At 35.1% G+C, this 18,726-nt stretch overlaps 1 protein-coding gene across 9 annotated transcripts in view; it reads right to left on the bottom strand.

Annotated features, from left to right (window-relative positions):
• C1GALT1 (core 1 synthase, glycoprotein-N-acetylgalactosamine 3-beta-galactosyltransferase 1) overlaps positions 1 to 18,726 on the bottom strand; it is a 144,215-nt gene that overhangs the window by 97,624 nt on the left and 27,865 nt on the right. For 5 of the 9 annotated variants that reach the window (XM_089917044.1, XM_089917045.1, XM_022586736.3 and 2 more), the window contains 2 exons: positions 17,415 to 18,082; positions 7,841 to 11,690 (listed from right to left, as the gene is read on the bottom strand). In XM_089917044.1, the coding sequence (XP_089773170.1) occupies positions 11,472 to 11,690; positions 17,415 to 18,082 (887 nt within the window). In that variant the 3' untranslated portion in view covers positions 7,841 to 11,471. Of the gene's footprint in view, positions 1 to 1,007; positions 6,590 to 7,840; positions 11,691 to 17,414; positions 18,083 to 18,726 lie in introns of those variants that run through there. The other 4 variants (XR_016394214.1, XR_016394213.1, XM_089917041.1 and 1 more) reach the window with 4 other exon arrangements.

Genomic DNA, 18,726 nt, shown 5'->3' with positions numbered 1-18,726 from the left:
CTGAAATGGCATAAAGCAAAGAGGCAATTATCTTAGGACACATCTTGCTAACAGATGTACAAAATAAACTGAAATAGAGCACAGATGCTCACCGACACAGTTCAAAATTCTGGTGGCTTGATGCTGAGTGACGTTCCCTGGGGAAGGAGCTTGGCGGTGCCACTCTCCCTGCTCTGTTCAGGGTGTGTGCTGCCACTATAATGGCTCCATCGCTGCAAAACCAATGCGGAATGCTATTTTCACTTTTCACCTTTTTCGTAAAAGTGAAAATCCTCTTTGGATTTCTTTGTGTTAGCAAAAACAGGTACTAATATAGGTGTCCCCTAAAAGTAAAGTGGAGGAAAGCAACTTTTGAAAAGTGGGGGGTACCTGTATTCGTGCATAACGGTCAGGCAGTCTTGCCCCAAGTAGGACAAGACTGAAAGGCCATCCCAGTTTCAGAGTTTCCCTGAGGGGCTGGCTCAGGCCTTTGTTAGGTCTGCTTTACATTTCAACACCTCCGTCTGCACAGACCTGTTCCCTTGACCTCTGTAGGTATGAATCCCAAGGGCACTTCCCATCCACCTTCCTGCATGCTCCTCTGAGGCCAGCAACAGATCCTAACAAGTCCCATTAACCCTGACGATAGATTGTTCACCAGAGGTCTCCAAAGTGGATGTGTCTGCGTGTGTATGTGTTGTACAGGCACACGTGTGTGTTGCGTTTAATTCAAGGAAGAATGGGAAAATGATCTAGCAGTTTAAAACACGAGTGGAAAATAAATTTATTAAATTTTAAAATTGCATCGTGAGCTTCAATTTTTCTTTTTAAAGTCTCAATTTCATCTGCCAAAAACGGTTCTGAAAGCTAACAGTGAAAAGGTGAAAAATTCAGTGGTACAGACATTGTGAATATATTTTGATTTTGTATGTTAAAGCCACATGCCTGATGTGATTTCAGCTTGAGAGCAGAGTAGATTGAAATTATTCACCAACTCATCCATTCACCACCCTGGTCTTGATCTTAGAGTGGGGAGATGAATTGAGAGCAAAAAATAAAGTTACTAGCTGGAATTGTATGAGCATTATATTAAATGACTTCTAGGAGACAATCTTACATGAAGAGATGTAAGAATAAAAACAGAGTATTGGGGAAAACTGTATTACATATTTAGTTGAAAATTAGAAAGATGACATTGTGGATTCAGAGAGAGCAAGAATTATATCTCATTCATCTTTTTATTTCCCACAGATGTTTGCAGAGAGTAGGTCATCCATAAATGTTTGTTCAGCTAAAAGGATCTCAGACTGCGACTTCATTACTTAAACCTTATAATGTATCTGTGTGCTGTGGTCACAGTCCAAGGGGTTTGGGCTGGATTTACCACTGACCACTCCTCTAGCCCTAATGCAGGTCACCCTGTTATGCCAGTTTTTCTTACATTTTAGTGTGTCTTGTCTCTAGAAGCCGGACTGTTAATTGTCAGATTGTTTCTGTCATTCTTTCTCACATGAAAAAGGATGTGGACTGATGGGCTTAGAATTAGGGTATTAGGAGATTTGATGTCTGTATTACCACACCCTAGTCTCCTGGGTGTGATTTTGACTTATATTAATGCCAAGAAAATAAATCAAATGTTTGTTGACCTTGTGTGTACAGAAGAGCTTGGATTGAACCAATAGCTTGGGAAGAATTACCTGTGGAGAGGAGAAAGAAGAAGTAACCATGAGAGCTCCTAATTTTAACATGATATGCCGTGGGGTGACGTTAACTTTTAATTCTTAGCAGTAAAAAGTACAGCACCTTTTAGAGAGAAAAACATCCTACCATCCTATCACATAAAGTGGAGTCTGGAGAAAAAGTGTCCAAGTAAACCAATCTACTTTCTTTAATTTCATAAAAAAAATAATCTCACTGATGATAGTAACCGTGCTTTTGGGTTAAGTCACTGCCTCACATTTTAACACCTTCTATCTCCCTTGCTTCACTTATCTGAATTTCGGTAATGGCAAGAAGTTTGGGTAATTCTACATCAAAAGTTTTAGATGCAAAAAGTTAAAAAGACAACCCTTTAAAGGAGATTCTGATAACTGAGTTTGAAATAATCTATGCAGTGATCTAAAGTTATTAAAGAGCAAATTTAGAAAATATTCTGTAAGTTTAGGAGTACTAATTAGTAAAAGGCTCAATTACTACTTAATACAAAGATTCTATAGTAAAGCACTAATTTACATTATTATGAGGTAATCATTAGCCCTAAATGAGGTCATTTGTGATCTTAAAATTTATGAGCACCAAGCAGTTTTTCATTTTTTCCACCCTCCTAAGTCAGTATATTATAAAGGAGACTGGATCTTGGTGTGTTTTTAAACTTCAGACTCAGGTTAAATTTCACCACTAAGTTCTGCTTCACTTGACCTCTGAACACCAGTTTTCCATTTAGTAAATCTGTCTGAGGATTTAGTAGCCTAAGAGAGTGTAAGGACAATAAAACATGAAAAGAAGGTCTAACTTGGTAAAATTATGAGAGTTTCAGGTGGAAAATAACACCAAATATCATTATTACTTAAGGATCGTAGAAAATAGCAGGGCACATGTCTCATTTAGGAACACTAGGAAGACACAGGTGATTCACTTATTATTTCCCAACTCTTTTTTTCTGCTTCCACTTGAGGATGAATATTTGAAAGTGGCTAATTTTAAAAAGGAACATGGGGGACTTCCCTGGTGGTCCACTGGTAAAGAATCCGCCTTACAATGGAGGGGAAGCGGGTTCGATCCCTGGTCAGGGAACTAAGATCCCACATGCCGTGGGGCAATTAAGCCCATGTGCCACAATTACTGAGCTCGTGAGCCTCAACTAGAGCCCGCGTGCCGCAAACTACAGAGCCCAGGTTCTCTGGAACCCGTGAGCCACAACTACAGAGCCCACGTGCCCCAGAGCCTGCAAGCCACAATTAGAGAGAAAACCCACCACCACAACTAGAGAGAAGCCCGTGCACCACAACGAAGAGCCCATGTGCCACAACTAAGACCTGACATGGCCAAAAATAAATAAATTTTAAAAAATAAAAATTTAAAAAAGGAACATGATATAAATGAAGTTATAAAGTAACTTCTGTTAAGTTTCAAAGCTCATTAGTATTATCGTGAAGTGAGCCCAGCTGAAATAGGATCCTAAGACATGTTGGAAACCGTTAATGCAGTGAGATGAAACAGGAACAGAATTCAGCCTGGTGTAGCCTTCACCTGGGTTTGGCAGTTGCTGCTCCAAATGTGATTTATTTAAGAACAATACAGGCTTCATGAAATACACTGAAGTCAGATTACTGGGTATTTCCATATTGGGGCCACAAATCCAGACCAAACTCCTCTGGGTGAAGATGGCATTTCCTCTGAAGAAAGTGAATGTTTCCACTGTCAGTTTCCCAGGGGAGGGGTCAGTTCTCCAGCAGGAAGTGAAGCGTGAGAGCTTTAGACTGGGGTGAAGGGAGAGCTTCCTCATTTTTTACAGGGTAGCTGTCAATTTGGCTGACACTCTTAAAGATGTGGTAGTATCTGGAATGTTCTAATGGGGGTGGTTCAGCTACCTCTGGTGCCTTGGAAACAGGTGGCAAGGAAAAGACAGCTTGGTGAGGCGCAAGAAGGTCCCACTGGATCTGGGCAGCTCTCATAAATTATTCTCTGGACTCTTTATTCTGTTATTCTGGAACATTCAGGAATGTCTGGTCTCTGCTTTGCTGTGGTAATAAGGGAGAGGACAAGTTCCTTCTTCAGGGCCAAACACGATGGTAGGAGGAAGTCACAGCCCAAGACGACAGTGCCCAAAGAAGCAGGCAACGGCCAACCAGAGGAGAATCCTCTGCCTCACTGTTTCAAATAAAGTAGAAAAATACTTGCGATTCTGTTCCTAAGATCTACCTCTGCCACAATGAGCGCCACTCAAAACCTCACGAACCACTTTTGCCAGACAAGATGCTATCAATTTGGGGTTAAAAATAATAAGGCAGATTCTCACTGGTTTTCAAGTATTTAAAAAAATGCACCCATATTTTTTGGGGGCAGGCTCTAGAAGAAAACATTTCCACAGAAAAGAGAAAATTCTAGGATTTTGATGAGTCCTTTCTATTAATTCTAGGAAATTTTCCTTCTCCTTTCTGTCAATTCTAGGAAAGTTTCTTCAGCTGGTGAGAGGGAACTGAAATTTACAAAAGGTATGTGATTTTTAAAAAAATGTCTTTAAAACACACCTGCTGATAGAAAATGGGGGCAATAAAAAGTCTAAAGAAACAAAAGAATTGCTGCCAGTGGGAAGAAGAGGAAAAAAGAAAAGACATGGAATGAAAGAAGAAAAGAATAGGGGAAGGTTCAAAGAGCCAGAAGTTCACAGGCAAGAAGAGAGGGAAAATTCAACCAGGCAAGTAGGTTTGTAAAAATTTTTATAAACAATCAATCATTTCCATGCCTAATTTTTCTAAGCATATACTTTCACCTCATCAAATAAGACTATTATGTAAATCTAAACAGCATGAAAAAGCAAGTTTCAACATTTTAAAGAAAAAATCCAACTATTAAAATAATCTTACCTTTCTATTCCTGTCTCTCACACACATGCACATATATACCCCACTGAACAGTACAGATACAAGGAGGACAGCCTTGCATAAAACTAAAGAAAATGTTGAATCATTACTTCTCTCTCAAACTCCTTTCTAGATTTTATTACCATTTCTCTACAATCTAACAACAAAAATAATGGAAAGTGAAATTCAACTGAAATGCTACCAGGAGAATGATTCCAGTGTTAACAGGAATAGGAGGAAAGACAATTTCAGTTTAAAGTTCTATAAAAAAAGATATGAAGCTGACAAAAATCAAAACGATTAGTTGTTAAGACTAAGACACTGCACTCTAATTCTACGTAGACACATTATCTAGCAGTTCTACAAATGAGGAACTACTGTTAATCTTTCAACTACACATTCATTCGAAAATTGAAATAGCTAAAATCCTAGGACTGAATCTCATAAAAAATAAATAAGAACAATGTGTATTTCATGAATGCAAAGTAAACAGGTGTATTCAGCTGCACTATACGGAGGCAATATATAGGAGAAAAAAAGTGTAAATGCCCTGGACAAATTTTCAGTCCTGGAAAAAATAAATATCTAAAACAGAATATAAGAAACACTAGCAGAAATAAGGGGTGGTTCTTTTGGCAGAAGAAATGATGCAACACAACGATAGTTTTAAGAACTATGGTAGTTAAACTTCTAGGCAAAATAACTAAACATTAATTAGCAAAAAATCAAACTTATGGCAAAACAAAGTTTACTTTCATGGTTTATTAATACAGACTTATCTGGAGAATGTCAGTGTGGCTTAACTCCAGTTGTTAAATGTTCATTCAGTCTTAATTAAACAGTAAAGGAATTTCTATTTGCACAATCTATATCGTCAGCATTATTAGATCTGACATAAAATATGTTTGGGGTAGAGCCCTTTCCTTTAGCAAGAAAATAAATTCAACAATAATCATGTATCCTTTCCAGGATTATACCATCGGAAAACTTAAAATAGGTAATAAACCTGTATATATTTAGGTAAATACATCTCTTCTCTGACATTAACTAGCAGTACAACTAAACACTACTGACTGGAAAACATGGGACTTTCTGGATATGTTAAACTGTACAACTCTGATACTAAAGCAACATGAAGTAGCATTTATCTCCTTAGCTTTTCTGAAGCTGCTTAATCCAAATGGCACTGCATGTATATATATATGTTGGTACATACATATATGTGCTTGGGCACTAGTAAGTAGCATACTGGGTAGCAGTTACTGAAAATTGAGGCAGACAGGCTAGCCTCAGGGGCCTTATGAACATCTGTAATAATCTGCTTAGGAAGAGGTAGGTCAATTTTTATTCATATCCTAAAAGTCCCAGGCCGATCTAATATCAATAGACCTGAGCTTTGTATGAAATATGCCTAAAACCACAAAGATTTTGGTCTATAGATCACATTTCAATGAGCCTTCACATATGCCCAAAGCATGATTACACAAAGGTGGGAAACATTATTATTACTATTTTTTTACATAGTAGGAGCAAAGAACTTCATAGACATAAATAAATGCCTTTTGAAGCATATAAAATGTTTGTCATTCAGGTCAGCTCAAATATTACCTCAGAGGTCATCCCTGACACCCCACCCAGAAAATTGCTCTACCATATCACTCTTTTATTTTCCTACCACCATTCTCTGAAATATCTTGTTCCTTCATCTATTAATTTGTTTATTGTCTAGCTGTAGAATTAAGGCTCTAGGAGAACAGAAATCCTGTATATTTTCTTCACCACTGTATTTCTAGTAGATGCTGGGCACAATTATTTAAATAAATAATTAGTTGAATAAATTAATTTCTCAGTGTACATGACAGATCAAAATATACCAAGAAATAGAAAAGCAATCTTTTCCTCTTTCTATAACATATATGTATACCTATACACATATATACACAGACACACACTTACCTGGCCTACAGCGTAGGTGTTTCTGTTTTTTGAGGCACATTATTCAAAATCAGAGGTGGAACATTTTGTTGCTTTAAAGAAAAATAATATATATTGCAGTAAAAATTATTTAAGCCTATTTAAATTGAATAATTTTGATGGGAAAATAGTTTAATATTTTTGATAAACAACCCCAAAACTACCCATTAGAGATAGTGTTTCTCCCACAACTTTTACATCAGTTAAAAATAATCAGATAAAACAGCTTTAAACATGGTAATTTATTTTATGCAGTTGTTTAAATCCATTGTTTAAAAATGTTCAAAAGGCACTTTAAAAAACATATTTAAAAATACATTTTTCTGACTTATTGGTGATCACTTAAAATAAGCAAGTCACCAGACATTTTTAAATCATCCATGATACTATTACCTTACATAATTTTTAAATTCCAAAACACAAACGTTCACTGGGTAATATAACACACTGCTTAGCAGTAAGATTAGTTTCCCTCTAATAATATACTTCATATGGATTATTAATTTGCAGTGCCCTGCAAAGTTATTTAAACTTAACACATATAAACTAAAAACTAGAGAGGTAAAGGAATTGAAATAGAGCATTATTCAACTCTGAAACTAGTTTCAGAGTTGGTTTCTCTAAAGAGAATTTATAAAATTTCTTATTCTAATTTGAATTAAATCTCTATTTCAACTCCAATATATAAACATAAGCCATCTTTTAAAAATCAACAGAGGTTACATTTAGCACAAAATAAACCACAGGTTGTCCCCTAGATTTCTTAAGTATGCTTCTGTCAGGCTTACTATAAATAAGTAGAGAGATGAGGCAAATGAGGTTTTTTTGTTTGTGAAAAGGGGAATTTGGGAAGTAATAGAATCCAAATAATTGTACTTCATTTAATTGTATATCTAGCATTAGTTTAACATTGTAGACTTTTAAGTAGGTCAAGTATCCTGAGAGCCAGTAGGCATTATTCTTAGACAAATTTTTACTTCCAACCTCATAGGGAAACCTAACATTAATAGGTATAAAATAATGTAAGTGATACATACAAACTCTAATCACTAATAACAGCCAAATTAACCTTGCGAAGGCAGAATTAAGAGTAGTTAGAAAATGGAAGTTAGTTATCAAGGAAATAAAGGGTAATAAATACAAAGAAGCAGAAATTGTCAGAGAATATTCTAAAGAAATGAAAATTTAAATGAATAAAAGGGTAGACTTGATCTACTCAATCAAACGAAGGATTTTTCAAGCCTCAATCTGGTAATAATACAGTATAACGGGCTCAAGGAAGTGAAAAATTAATACTCCAACAATTATGAAAATAACCAGTTAGTAAATTTAATGCTCAAATCCAATTACCATACTTAAAAAAAAAATTGGTCAGTGATTTATTTTCGAATCTTCTTACAGTAACAAAAACTCCTCTGAAGTTTATTTGAAAACAAATAATTGAACTCTGGGACAAAAATCTGCTTTGTATCATCTATGAACTTCCCACTTGAAAATACAAGTAGACATTGGAGAACGTAAGATAGCAAAAGCCTGTTTTGAGACCATACTAAAATCATTTACCCAGATGACAAAAATCTTAATTCAAAAGACAGTAAGTCATTATCATCATGAAATCTGGTTTTATGTGCTCTATCAAATACTTGGAGAGTTTTTTTCTTTATTAGGTCCTATAGGACAGTCAACTGATTCTTGAAAAGTGATGAAATTTTGATAGTATGAATTGGCAGAAAAACATTCTGCACATTATAAAATAGTACTTTGCTACCTCCATTTAAAATGTTTTCACTAACAGCTGTGGACATTTTTTATGACATTCATTTAAGTATGCTTTTAATGAATTAATATATACTTACTAGTATTTACTGAAACTTTTCTGCCCCAATATGAAATTACTAAACTTCATATTTTACTGTGGGCCCTGATATTAGTAACTCTGAAGAAGCTAAAGAATTTTGCCAAAATGAATGATCCACTGACCCTTTAAATTATCTTTAGTCTTTTACATTTAATATAGTGTGATGCTGAACTACACTCATTTAAAACATGCTTTATCTAAATTTTTGAAAGATAACCTTACTTATGGGGCAAGTATCTAAGGATGATTGGCATCAGAATCACCAGGTTTTAGGGGAATGCTGAATAAGACTCACCTGGAGGGCTTGTTTAAACATAATTGCTAGCCTCTACCCCTAGAGTTCCTGATTCAGTAGGTCTGGGGTGAGACCCAGGAGAGGATGCATTACCAACAAGTTTCCAGGTGATGCTGATACTGCTGGTTGGGACCACACACTGGTGGAGAACCAGTGCCCCAGGTTATCTGGTAAGAATGCATACTCCTGGGTCCCATGATAGAATCAAAATTTCTGGAATTGGGGTCTTGAAATCTCCGTTTTAACAAGCTCCCAGGCAAGAGTATAATAACAATAACAATTTAAGAACCACTATGACAATTTAGCTGGTTAATTTGACTACTGCTGGCCAATGCATCAGATGTCACTTGCCATTAAGTAAAAATGGAAATAATGCTAATGATTAACCTCAAGGCTAACATGGGGCAAAGAATACACAGGCTTCCAGTATAAATCCTAGCTCTGTTACTTAGTAGCTTTCTGACAGTGGAAAATGACTCTAGTTTTCTGAGCCTCAGTTTTCTCATCTATAATATGGGAATAACCCCCAATTTGTGAGGATTAACACAGAGTATCTAAGCACGTTACCTGCCATACAGTAGGCATCAAATAAAAACTAGCTATTACTTATTATAAGAAATGTATGAGTTATTTCCTTTATTACCTGATTTGATTAAAGCAGATTTCTCATTCATTTAAAACAAATATTTACACTCCAAGGTAAAGAATAATAAGAAAACTTTATACTTAGCACTCCATACTCTGGGCCAAACAGTGTTTTTAAAAGCCATACACATTTTCACCCATTTAATCCTCATATAAATCCTGTGAGGTAGGTAGTATTATTGTCCCTAGTTTACAGATGAGGGAACTGAGGCACAGAGAGATTAAGTAAATTGCTCAAGGTTACAAAACTAGTGATGGAGCAAGAATTTAAACCCAGGCAGTCTGACTTCAGACCCCAGGATTCATCACAATGTTGATTTCCTAAGAATCAATTTTAAGGTTTTTGGATGTTTATGGTAAACCATTTATACTTCTAGTACAGAAAAGTAGCATGTACGGACTGCAAATAAATTCCTATCCATACCAAGGTAAAGAGTTGTTCAAAGAATAGAATGAACGCCTTGAAATTCTGGCAGATGATATCATCATGAAAATGACAAAAAACAATTCAATTGGTAAAAACTGGTATAAGTTTTCACTATGCTGACAGAGTAATCCATAATTAGCCACTAAGATGAACATCCTCTCAAATATACAGCTGAAAGAGGTCATGGTTTTGACATGCTTTGGCACAATAAATATAAACTATTTAGCTAAGCAGCAGAATCAATGGCATGACAGCCACATAAAATTAGCATAATGATAAAACATAAGAGAAATGTAAATTATTTGTAACGTTTAAGGTAATCTTATGGAAAGTCTGTAAAGTATTCTGTTAGGATACACTCAGATGATATTGCGAAAGACAACAAAAATTTAAAATTTTCTTTCCTTCCAGAAATTCTTTAAATAGAGGGTAACTAAATTAGAACAAAACATTTATGAATGTGTTTTTGATGTCATCAAGAACTGTCCATTGGCAAAACAATCATCCCCAAATAAGTCAGCATCAAAATTCAGGCTGTTATTCGTAAACTAAGTATTTGGTCTTTTAATATCTGACATATTTCAATTTGTTTAAGCACTCTGCATTTTTTAATGTTTTTAATTAACTCTGGTCAAAATCTCACAAATTATTTTGCCAGTGTAACTAACAGCCACCTCAGAGCCTGAAAATGAATCTCAAAACTCTGCTTTAAACAAGTTATGAAAGGCACAAACAAGTTCTCATCTCTCAGCAGGATGAGAATGAAAGGAACTATAATTATGTAGTTGGACAGTTTTAAATAATCAGTTAAAAATGTTACTTAGTGATTCCTGAGAGTGGCACTAATATAAGAAAAGCATCCCCAAATAGCACTACATTTACTATTTATTAGTTACCCATAATTAACAATGGGCAAATTTGGGAATAAAATATTTAAAAATGCATGTTTACAGAATGCTATTAACACTTTCAGTAAATAAATATTAATAGTTGAGAATGGCATTCAAGAATGGTTAAACATGTTTAGGAAAGAGACAATGGGGACTCAGTAAAAGATTAACTATTAATTAGAACCAAGTATATAATACAGTCAAGGCCCATGATAATTTCAAAATGTGGTTTTATTAATGCACTTTAGGTCAAGTGCCATTCTTATTCTACCTTACTCTGGAAGAAATACTGCCAATTATAAATAGTCACAGCAAAATTTTCATTAGACAAAAGTTGGACGTGTGTGGGGGGGGGTTGGTTCATTTATATCATACTGCAAATATAAACTCATGTTTTGAGTTTACAAGCAACACTGAGCAACAATATTTCCTTCTAAATTTTCTTTAAGGCAGATCTGTGTAGCATCGTGTGTGGGTTACTAACAATGATGCAGTGTAGTTTTAGCAAATTTAACTGTTTTAGTTTCTCAGTGAAAATAATACATGTGGTCAGGAACAGGCAACAAAATCTCTTCTCGTTCCTCTGCCTGGCCACCATTTTAAAAACACAAGTTTTTCATATATGTATATATATTACTGTATCAAAACACATTTCAACAGACTTCACAGCTCACTTAAAGCTTCAGTTTACAGTCATTCATATGAAAAATTTCTAATATGGAATGTTCACTTAGAAAGAATTCCTCACTGGGATTCCAGTGTTCTATATCAGAAATGGAGAAGTTCTTCTTCAGTGCAATGCTAGACATTTTACCTCTGTTCATTTATGTTTTTCTTTCAGGGGCTCCTGATTTACTTTTGTATCTTCGTTTTTGTATGTTTGACTTATTTCCTTTAGCATCTTCTCAGGTAAGGCAGGTTGATATCTGTATAAATAACCATACGGACGAAGATGATAAACGAGGTATTCTAACTCATACATAGTTGTAGGATCAACATAGTGAAAAGAAACTGCAAGATCAGAACAGCAACCAGGACCCTAAAAAAGTAATGGAAACAGGCATTATTAATAAATAGCACATTCTTAACATACAATATTCAAATACTGATAAAGGAAACACTAATTTTAACAGAATCCAAGCATTAAGGCTGGCAAAGTAAAGCAGAGGCACATAATTTATTAGACCTGTGAAAGAAACCAAGAGTTTTCAGAGTTCCCAATGATTTAAAATCAAACATGAAGTTACTGAAGTATATCTAACTGAAACAATATTCTCTCATGCTCTATGGATAAGCAAAAAAAGAAAACGCTTGAGACCTCTTCAAATAAAAGGGTCAGCTATACAAAGGATAATGCTCTATTTCTCCAAGTTTTGCTTTCTCTTCATAACTTTCTCACTATGAAGTTTTGCTTGGCTCAGCCTCAGAAAGACACCTTTGGAACATTCAATGACTACAAAGCCTTGCCCAGTATGTGTCTGCAACCTAATACTTCATCGACAAATCAACCCAAACAGTATAGTATTTAAGAGAGGAAGTGCTGAGTCACACCTGGGTTTGCGTCTAAATTTTGCCTACTAGTATATAATCTTGGGCAAGTTACTTAATCTCTATAAGCTTCAATTTCCCTATGTTCAAAAGATGCTTACTTAGAGGAGACAACGTGTCACCCACTTGGTACCATGCTTTACCTATAGTAAATGTTCAATAAATGTTAGCTATTACTGACAGAATAATCAAGTTCAGGTGGCCCTCAGTAAGTAGGTCAAAGTTAAACCTTTGTTCAGTTATATAACTCTCATAGATTTCTAATAGCGTTGGCATGAGAGCAGATTTAAATAAAACAAGACAAAAACGAAATAACAAAAATACAACAAACATACAAGAGGAATGAAAACGCAAGAAAATAAAACAGAAATTTTAAAAACTGGTCCCAGACTTAAATAGTCACAAGGTCATCTGGGGGTCAGAACTGGTATCTGGAGACTGTTTCATTCAGATGACTCCAAGAAAACTTAAGTCTCTAATGTCTTTGCAGGGGCCCAGGGAGAAAAACAGTCTGACAAGTTCCCAGAGAAGATTCATATTGACCTATTAAATTGAACATTTAATAATTTATGTTTGGAAGTATGTAGCTTACAATGCAGTAAAAATCATTAAGAAATTGTCCACTGTATTTCCTCTGACGTTTCCTTTGAAACAAACACTGGATATGTGGGTTTCTTGGACCACTAAGTAGATGCTGGAAAATTATCTGGTGCCTACTTTTTACAACTTTAGGGAATTTAATAATAGGAATATGAAAAGTAAACAGATAAGTCAACTTGTGATTATCAAACCAGCTCTGTCAAGTAGATATATGTGAGTCACACAATGCAATAGCCATACTTAAAAAGTAAAAATAGGTGAAATTAATTTGAATATATTTTAACTGAATAAATCTATATTATTTTCTTAATATTCAATAGGTGATCAATATTTTTTAAATTACTGATGAAATCATTCTTTTAATTTGTGCTAAGTCCTTGAAATCAAGTATGAGTTTTATACCTGAGCACATCTAAATTTTGATAGCCATACTTCAAACACTCAGTAGTCATATATGGTTAGTGGCTACTATAGTGGCCAGTGCATAGTAAACTAAAGACTAGAACAAGAGCGGTTAATATTAAATTACTGATCCTCTCTGGAAGCAATTTTATATAACTCTGAAATATTGCAATAATATTTTTGATAAGATTTACTGCATTAATTATGTTATACTCTATTGCACTGTTTTGTTACTGGATGGCCAGGATACTGTTTTTATTAAGCTTTATAAGCAATAAAAGGCTATAAAAAACCAGCTAAAATTATTAGAAACAAAATACCTAGTTCTTTGCATATGATTATGGATACCCCAAAAACTCGAGAGTAGAGTGAAAAATCATCAGAAATAAAAAATCCAGGAACAGAGCCAGATTTTAAAGATGCTTTTTTTAAAAAAAAAAAGACAGCTTTCATGTATATACTAGTTAAAAAGTTTTTAGAAAAGAGCCCAAGTAGAAGAGTAACAAAAATACTAAAAACCTAGGGAGATACTTAAGAAATAAAGATTTACCTGAAGAAAAGTATAAAACTTTACTAAGGGACCTAAAAGGAACTTAAAAAATCCTGGGCAAAGATGTCCACCGTTCCTAAATTAATAAGTTTATACACAAGAAGAAAGACATGAGAGTTGCCAAAACAATTTAAAAGAGAGGGAGAAGTAAAGGAGAGGAAGACACACTCTTAATAACTTAAAATTTTTGTGAAGCTACAAGGTTCAAAACAATATGGTACTGAGCCAAAACCAAATAGAACTGAAATCTCAGATACAGATCCTACTATAAGTAATGCTATAGTGGATGATAATAAAGGAGGTATTTTTAAATCAGTAATGAAAGCAAGACTCAGTTAATAAATGGTACTGGAATAATTAGTTAACAATTTGGAAAAATCAAGAGCTCTCTACATCAACCATATATCAGTAAGTTTCAAATGGATTAGAGTTAATGCAAATAAAACTGAAGAATTAATATAATAAACCATATTTGATCATTTCTGACCTACGAAAAGGCAATTTCACAAGTAGAGGGTTTTTAAAATATTTTAAAATCCACTTATTTTAAATCCACTGTATTAAGACTGATTGCAAATTTTCTGGTGAAAAATCTACTGCTAGGGAATAGACTGTATGTAGTCCTAGAGAATAGACTTTATTCCTAGGGAACAGACTTTATTCCTAGGAATAGACTTACTTCTAGGGAAGTGAGAAAGTGGTATGAGAAGGGAACTGCACGCAAAGTTCTGAACAACCAGCTTAAGAACACAACTCTTTGATCATCTAGAATATCTCACACCCTAACCTCTAAAAAAAATTTTCTACAGTGTATTTTTAGTGATTACTAGAGAGAGGAAGTGTATGTATGAGACTCAGGATGGCTTTGAAAACAGTAACTCCCTTAGAGAGAAGACGATTTATTAAATGATGAGTAATAATAGAAGTCTGATTTCACTTTGGGTTTATATAGAACCTCCTGAGAGAGAAGAGACAATATCAGAAGGTTGGGTCAATTTTGGAACTTCCAAGCCCATTTTACAGTCTTCAATACAACTCACAAATTATTATAGAAGGAACATAAAATTTTCCATCCATTTAAAAAGCTAGTACAATTTAAATAAAATATGTACTATAGAAATATTTATTTTGTTAATATAAAGTATATTGTTGGGTATACCCTATATGTAGGTGGGAACTGTGGGCAGTACTCTTAAAGAGAAAGTAGGATATTTTGCTGGTTACAAAATAATGACAATTATGATGTCTCTTTACTGTTACTGTTATGTGTACTCAATATCAGATACTCTCAGTAAAATCTTACATGCATTAGGTGTACTTGTTATTACGCATTTGTAATGTTTTTGAGTTTGGGTATATTTTTGTATGGGAAGGGGTGCAGAATTAAGAAGGGAAGAGGTCAAGTAATCTTGGAATGGTTTAAGAAGAGTTTACACTAAAGAAGCATCCAAAGTAGTACCTCACTAAAACCGAAACAAAAATAGACTATCAAAAGCACACTTGGGAATACATCTGTTTTATAGTTTAGGAAATTCTTGCATCTCTAATAGTGATAAGATGCTAGCATACGGTTTCAAACAACCTCATTACATAAAACTGTGTTTTAAAATGTTTATTCAAGTGGAATTTATCCCAACAAAAGAATATTTATTCTAACATATCCCCTACCCTCCTTTCGGGGGCACATATCCCATTAATCAGAGACGGGTGCTCATGATGGAAATAACACAAGCTTTTAGAACCAGAGTGGATTTGCAATACTGCCTAGGCTACTTAGCAGGATAGACCAGTTACTTGATTTTCCTGAGCCCCAGTTTTGTCCCCTCTTAAATGCAGGATTGCCGTAAGGATTAGCTATCATTTCTGTGTAAGTAACAAGAACACACTGGTGGTTGAGAGCTGATACGGTAGTGATTTGCTTCGAGTTTTCCTTTTTAAAGCTGATAGCTTAAAGCTTGGGTCAGATATTCTTGGTCAAGGTTTTGAAAACACAGTGCTGTTGACATTTTGGGCTGGATAATCTTTGTTGTGAGGGCTGCCCTGTGCATTGTGGAATGTTTAGCACCTAGTGGGTTTACAGTCTCGTGGGTTTCTATCCATTAGGTGCCAGTAGCAACTGCTAAGTTAACAAGCAAAAAGGTCTCCAGATTTTGCCAAATGTCCTCTGGGAAGCAAAAAAGCCCCTGGTTGAGAACCACTGTTCTAGTTGATGATCTGAAAACATTGGCTCATGAAGAAGAGAAAGGTAGCACAAAGTGTATTATTTGTACCTTAGGGCCAGAGGAAAGAAGGTGAAGAGCACTAGCGACTTGCCTTGAGACATATTAATCAACAAGAGAACTGAGTCTAAAAGCTAGGTTTCATGACTCCCAGTCTCCAGTCATTCACCGCTGCAATGCTCATATAGTGAAAAACCAGCAACAGCCTACTAAATATATATCGGCTGAAGAATGGGTAAGTTACAGTATATTCATATATTAGATTATGACACAGCCGTCTAAATTAATGAAGCAGATACATACATTAATGTTGACAAATTTCAATGTGTGAAAAAGGCATATGTTCAAGTATACATGAGGTATAATTCCACTTAAAGATCTGCAAAACAATATCCTATATATTATTTATAGATTCATAAAAATGTAGGAAAAATATAAAAACACGCATGGTTATTATAAGTACTAAACTCATGATAGTGGTTAACTCTGAGGAAGGAGGTAAGAGAACTGGACTGAGGAGGGTACATAGGCCTCACTTAGTTCTATATCTTTTTCTTTTAAAAAAAAATCTGAAGCAAATGTGACAAAAGATTAATAATTGGTAAAGCTGATTGTTGGGTACAAAATAGTATATCCTTCTCAAATATTTAGCTATACATCTGAAACATTTAGTAAAATAATGTATTTTAGATAAAATTCTCGGGAATGTAAGCTAAGGTGTCAAGTGAGATCTAGGACTTATTAGGTGCTCACTGTGTGATAGACATGGTCCTACACCGTAACTACCACTGAATGAGACAGGTACATCAGATCCATCTTACAAATGAGGAAACTTAGGCTCAGGAGTTAGGCAAATTCTGTCCATCCAAGGTCATTCAGCAGGATTTGAACGTAGGTCTTTCTGAACCTCAAAGTCTTTTCATGCGTTGTTCCTAAAGACGTGAAGGCTCTTTACCCAGATCTTCCCGTAGCCTGCTTTCTAACCTCATTCAGGTTTCTGTTCAAAAGTTACCCTTTAGAGAAGTCTTCCTTAATTGCCTAAACTACAGTACCCCATTCCACTCTGGGTCACTCTCCAACCTCTTACCTGGGTTTACTGTTCTTCAGGGCACTTGCCACTACCTAAAATCATATTATAACTTGACTTGTCTGCCTGTTTATTGTATGTCTCTTCATCCAGAATGTAAGGTTCATAAGAACTGGAACTTGGCCATATTTACTGCTATATTCTTAGTGCCTGGCATACAGTAGTACGAATATTTGTTGAATTACCACTGCCGACACCTTTGTTCTCATCTACTCTGTTACACTGCCATTCGATATAAAAAGACTAAGGTAGATTCTTAGTTATTGATACTAAAGAAACATACACATTATTAGTTTTTTTTTAAGTAAACAAAAGTCAGTCTAAGTATTTATATAGTAATAAAATTTCTAAACTTACCTCTACAGGAGGATAATAGTTATAATTCCAGTACCAAAAGGTTCTAGGCAGATAACCCTTAATTAAATGGTGTTCTGGTACAAAGGGATGAAAAGTTTCTTTTCCAGTGGTATCTCTGGAATCTCCTGCTTCTACATTTATAATTTCCATGCATCTCCCCAGTGCTAAATCTTCGATGGAGGAACTATGCGTACATTTGTCTGTTTTAAATGCATCAACAAATCTCTTCAAGGCTTCTTTGCTCAGTACATATCCTGCTCCTCCACTCATGTAGCCCTGCTTTACATAGGGCTTAAATCTTCTCCCGAAGTAAATGGGCTCTTCAGGGTTGTATTTTGAGAGAAGCCATCTCAAGTTATCTAATATAACATATGTATCATCATCTGCTTTCATAAACCAATCAGCATCTTCTAAATAATGATCATGAACATACTGAAAAGCTTTAATTGTTTTCCAGTATAGTTGGTCTCTGCCTTCTCTGGTTTTTAATCCCACAGCAGGGAAGTCTTTATTTTCTTCTGAACTCATAAATAACACTTTATTACAACGCTGGGCCCATGTAGCTTTGACGTGTTTAGCCTTTTTCTCTAGATTTTGAGGCCCTGTCATTACCCAGCAAAGAATTTTAACCTTCTGATAGAGGTTTTCAGCGATGTCAGTGTTCTCATCTATTAAACAGAAATTGTTTAAAGTTAATTTACATAGTTGTAAAATCCAAATAAATTATATCAAAGAAGACATTTTCTTAAACAATTTCAAAGATCCCCCCCGCCCCCATATACCTCTTTACCATTAGTGATTTAGCTGAAAGAAACAGAACATTGACAGGAATTTCTCACTGCTGTGAATAAGCTTCTGAAGGGCAGTAAAGACAAACTAATGAAGCAGCAGTTCATTTTGGAGTCCACAAGAGTCTAGTGTTAAGAATTTCTACAAGTACCCTGAGGTGGTTTTAAAAATGTTTTCATGACTACCCCAATTCGAAGAAGAGGAGTTAATGCAAAACAGAGATTACTTCTTACAGTAATATACCTCATTCCAAAATGCAAATCTAACAGTGAGAAACAGAAGAACAGGTAGCAGTAGTATTTCCAAGATTGTCTAGAGCAGTGTTTTTCAAAGCACTGGTCGGCAAAGAAATAGGGAGCTTATGCCAGAATATAAAGCAACATGTTACTTCTTTCATCAAGGAAGTTTTACTACAACCTATCAAAACGTCCACTTAACTCAGCAGCGAGCTTAACTGAGTTACATCCTGGTGCAAGATCCTTATTAGGATGCAGACAGGTAACAAACAATTCACAGGCTGTCA

The sequence above is a fragment of the Delphinapterus leucas genome, chromosome 9 (genome assembly GCF_059928025.1).
Source record: "Delphinapterus leucas isolate spDelLeu-1000000601 "Yukka" chromosome 9, BTC_Dleu_Yukka2, whole genome shotgun sequence".
NCBI lineage: Eukaryota > Metazoa > Chordata > Mammalia > Artiodactyla > Monodontidae > Delphinapterus > Delphinapterus leucas.
The sequence above is the reverse complement of the archived record's forward strand: the minus strand, read 5'-3'. Positions and strand labels throughout refer to the sequence as shown.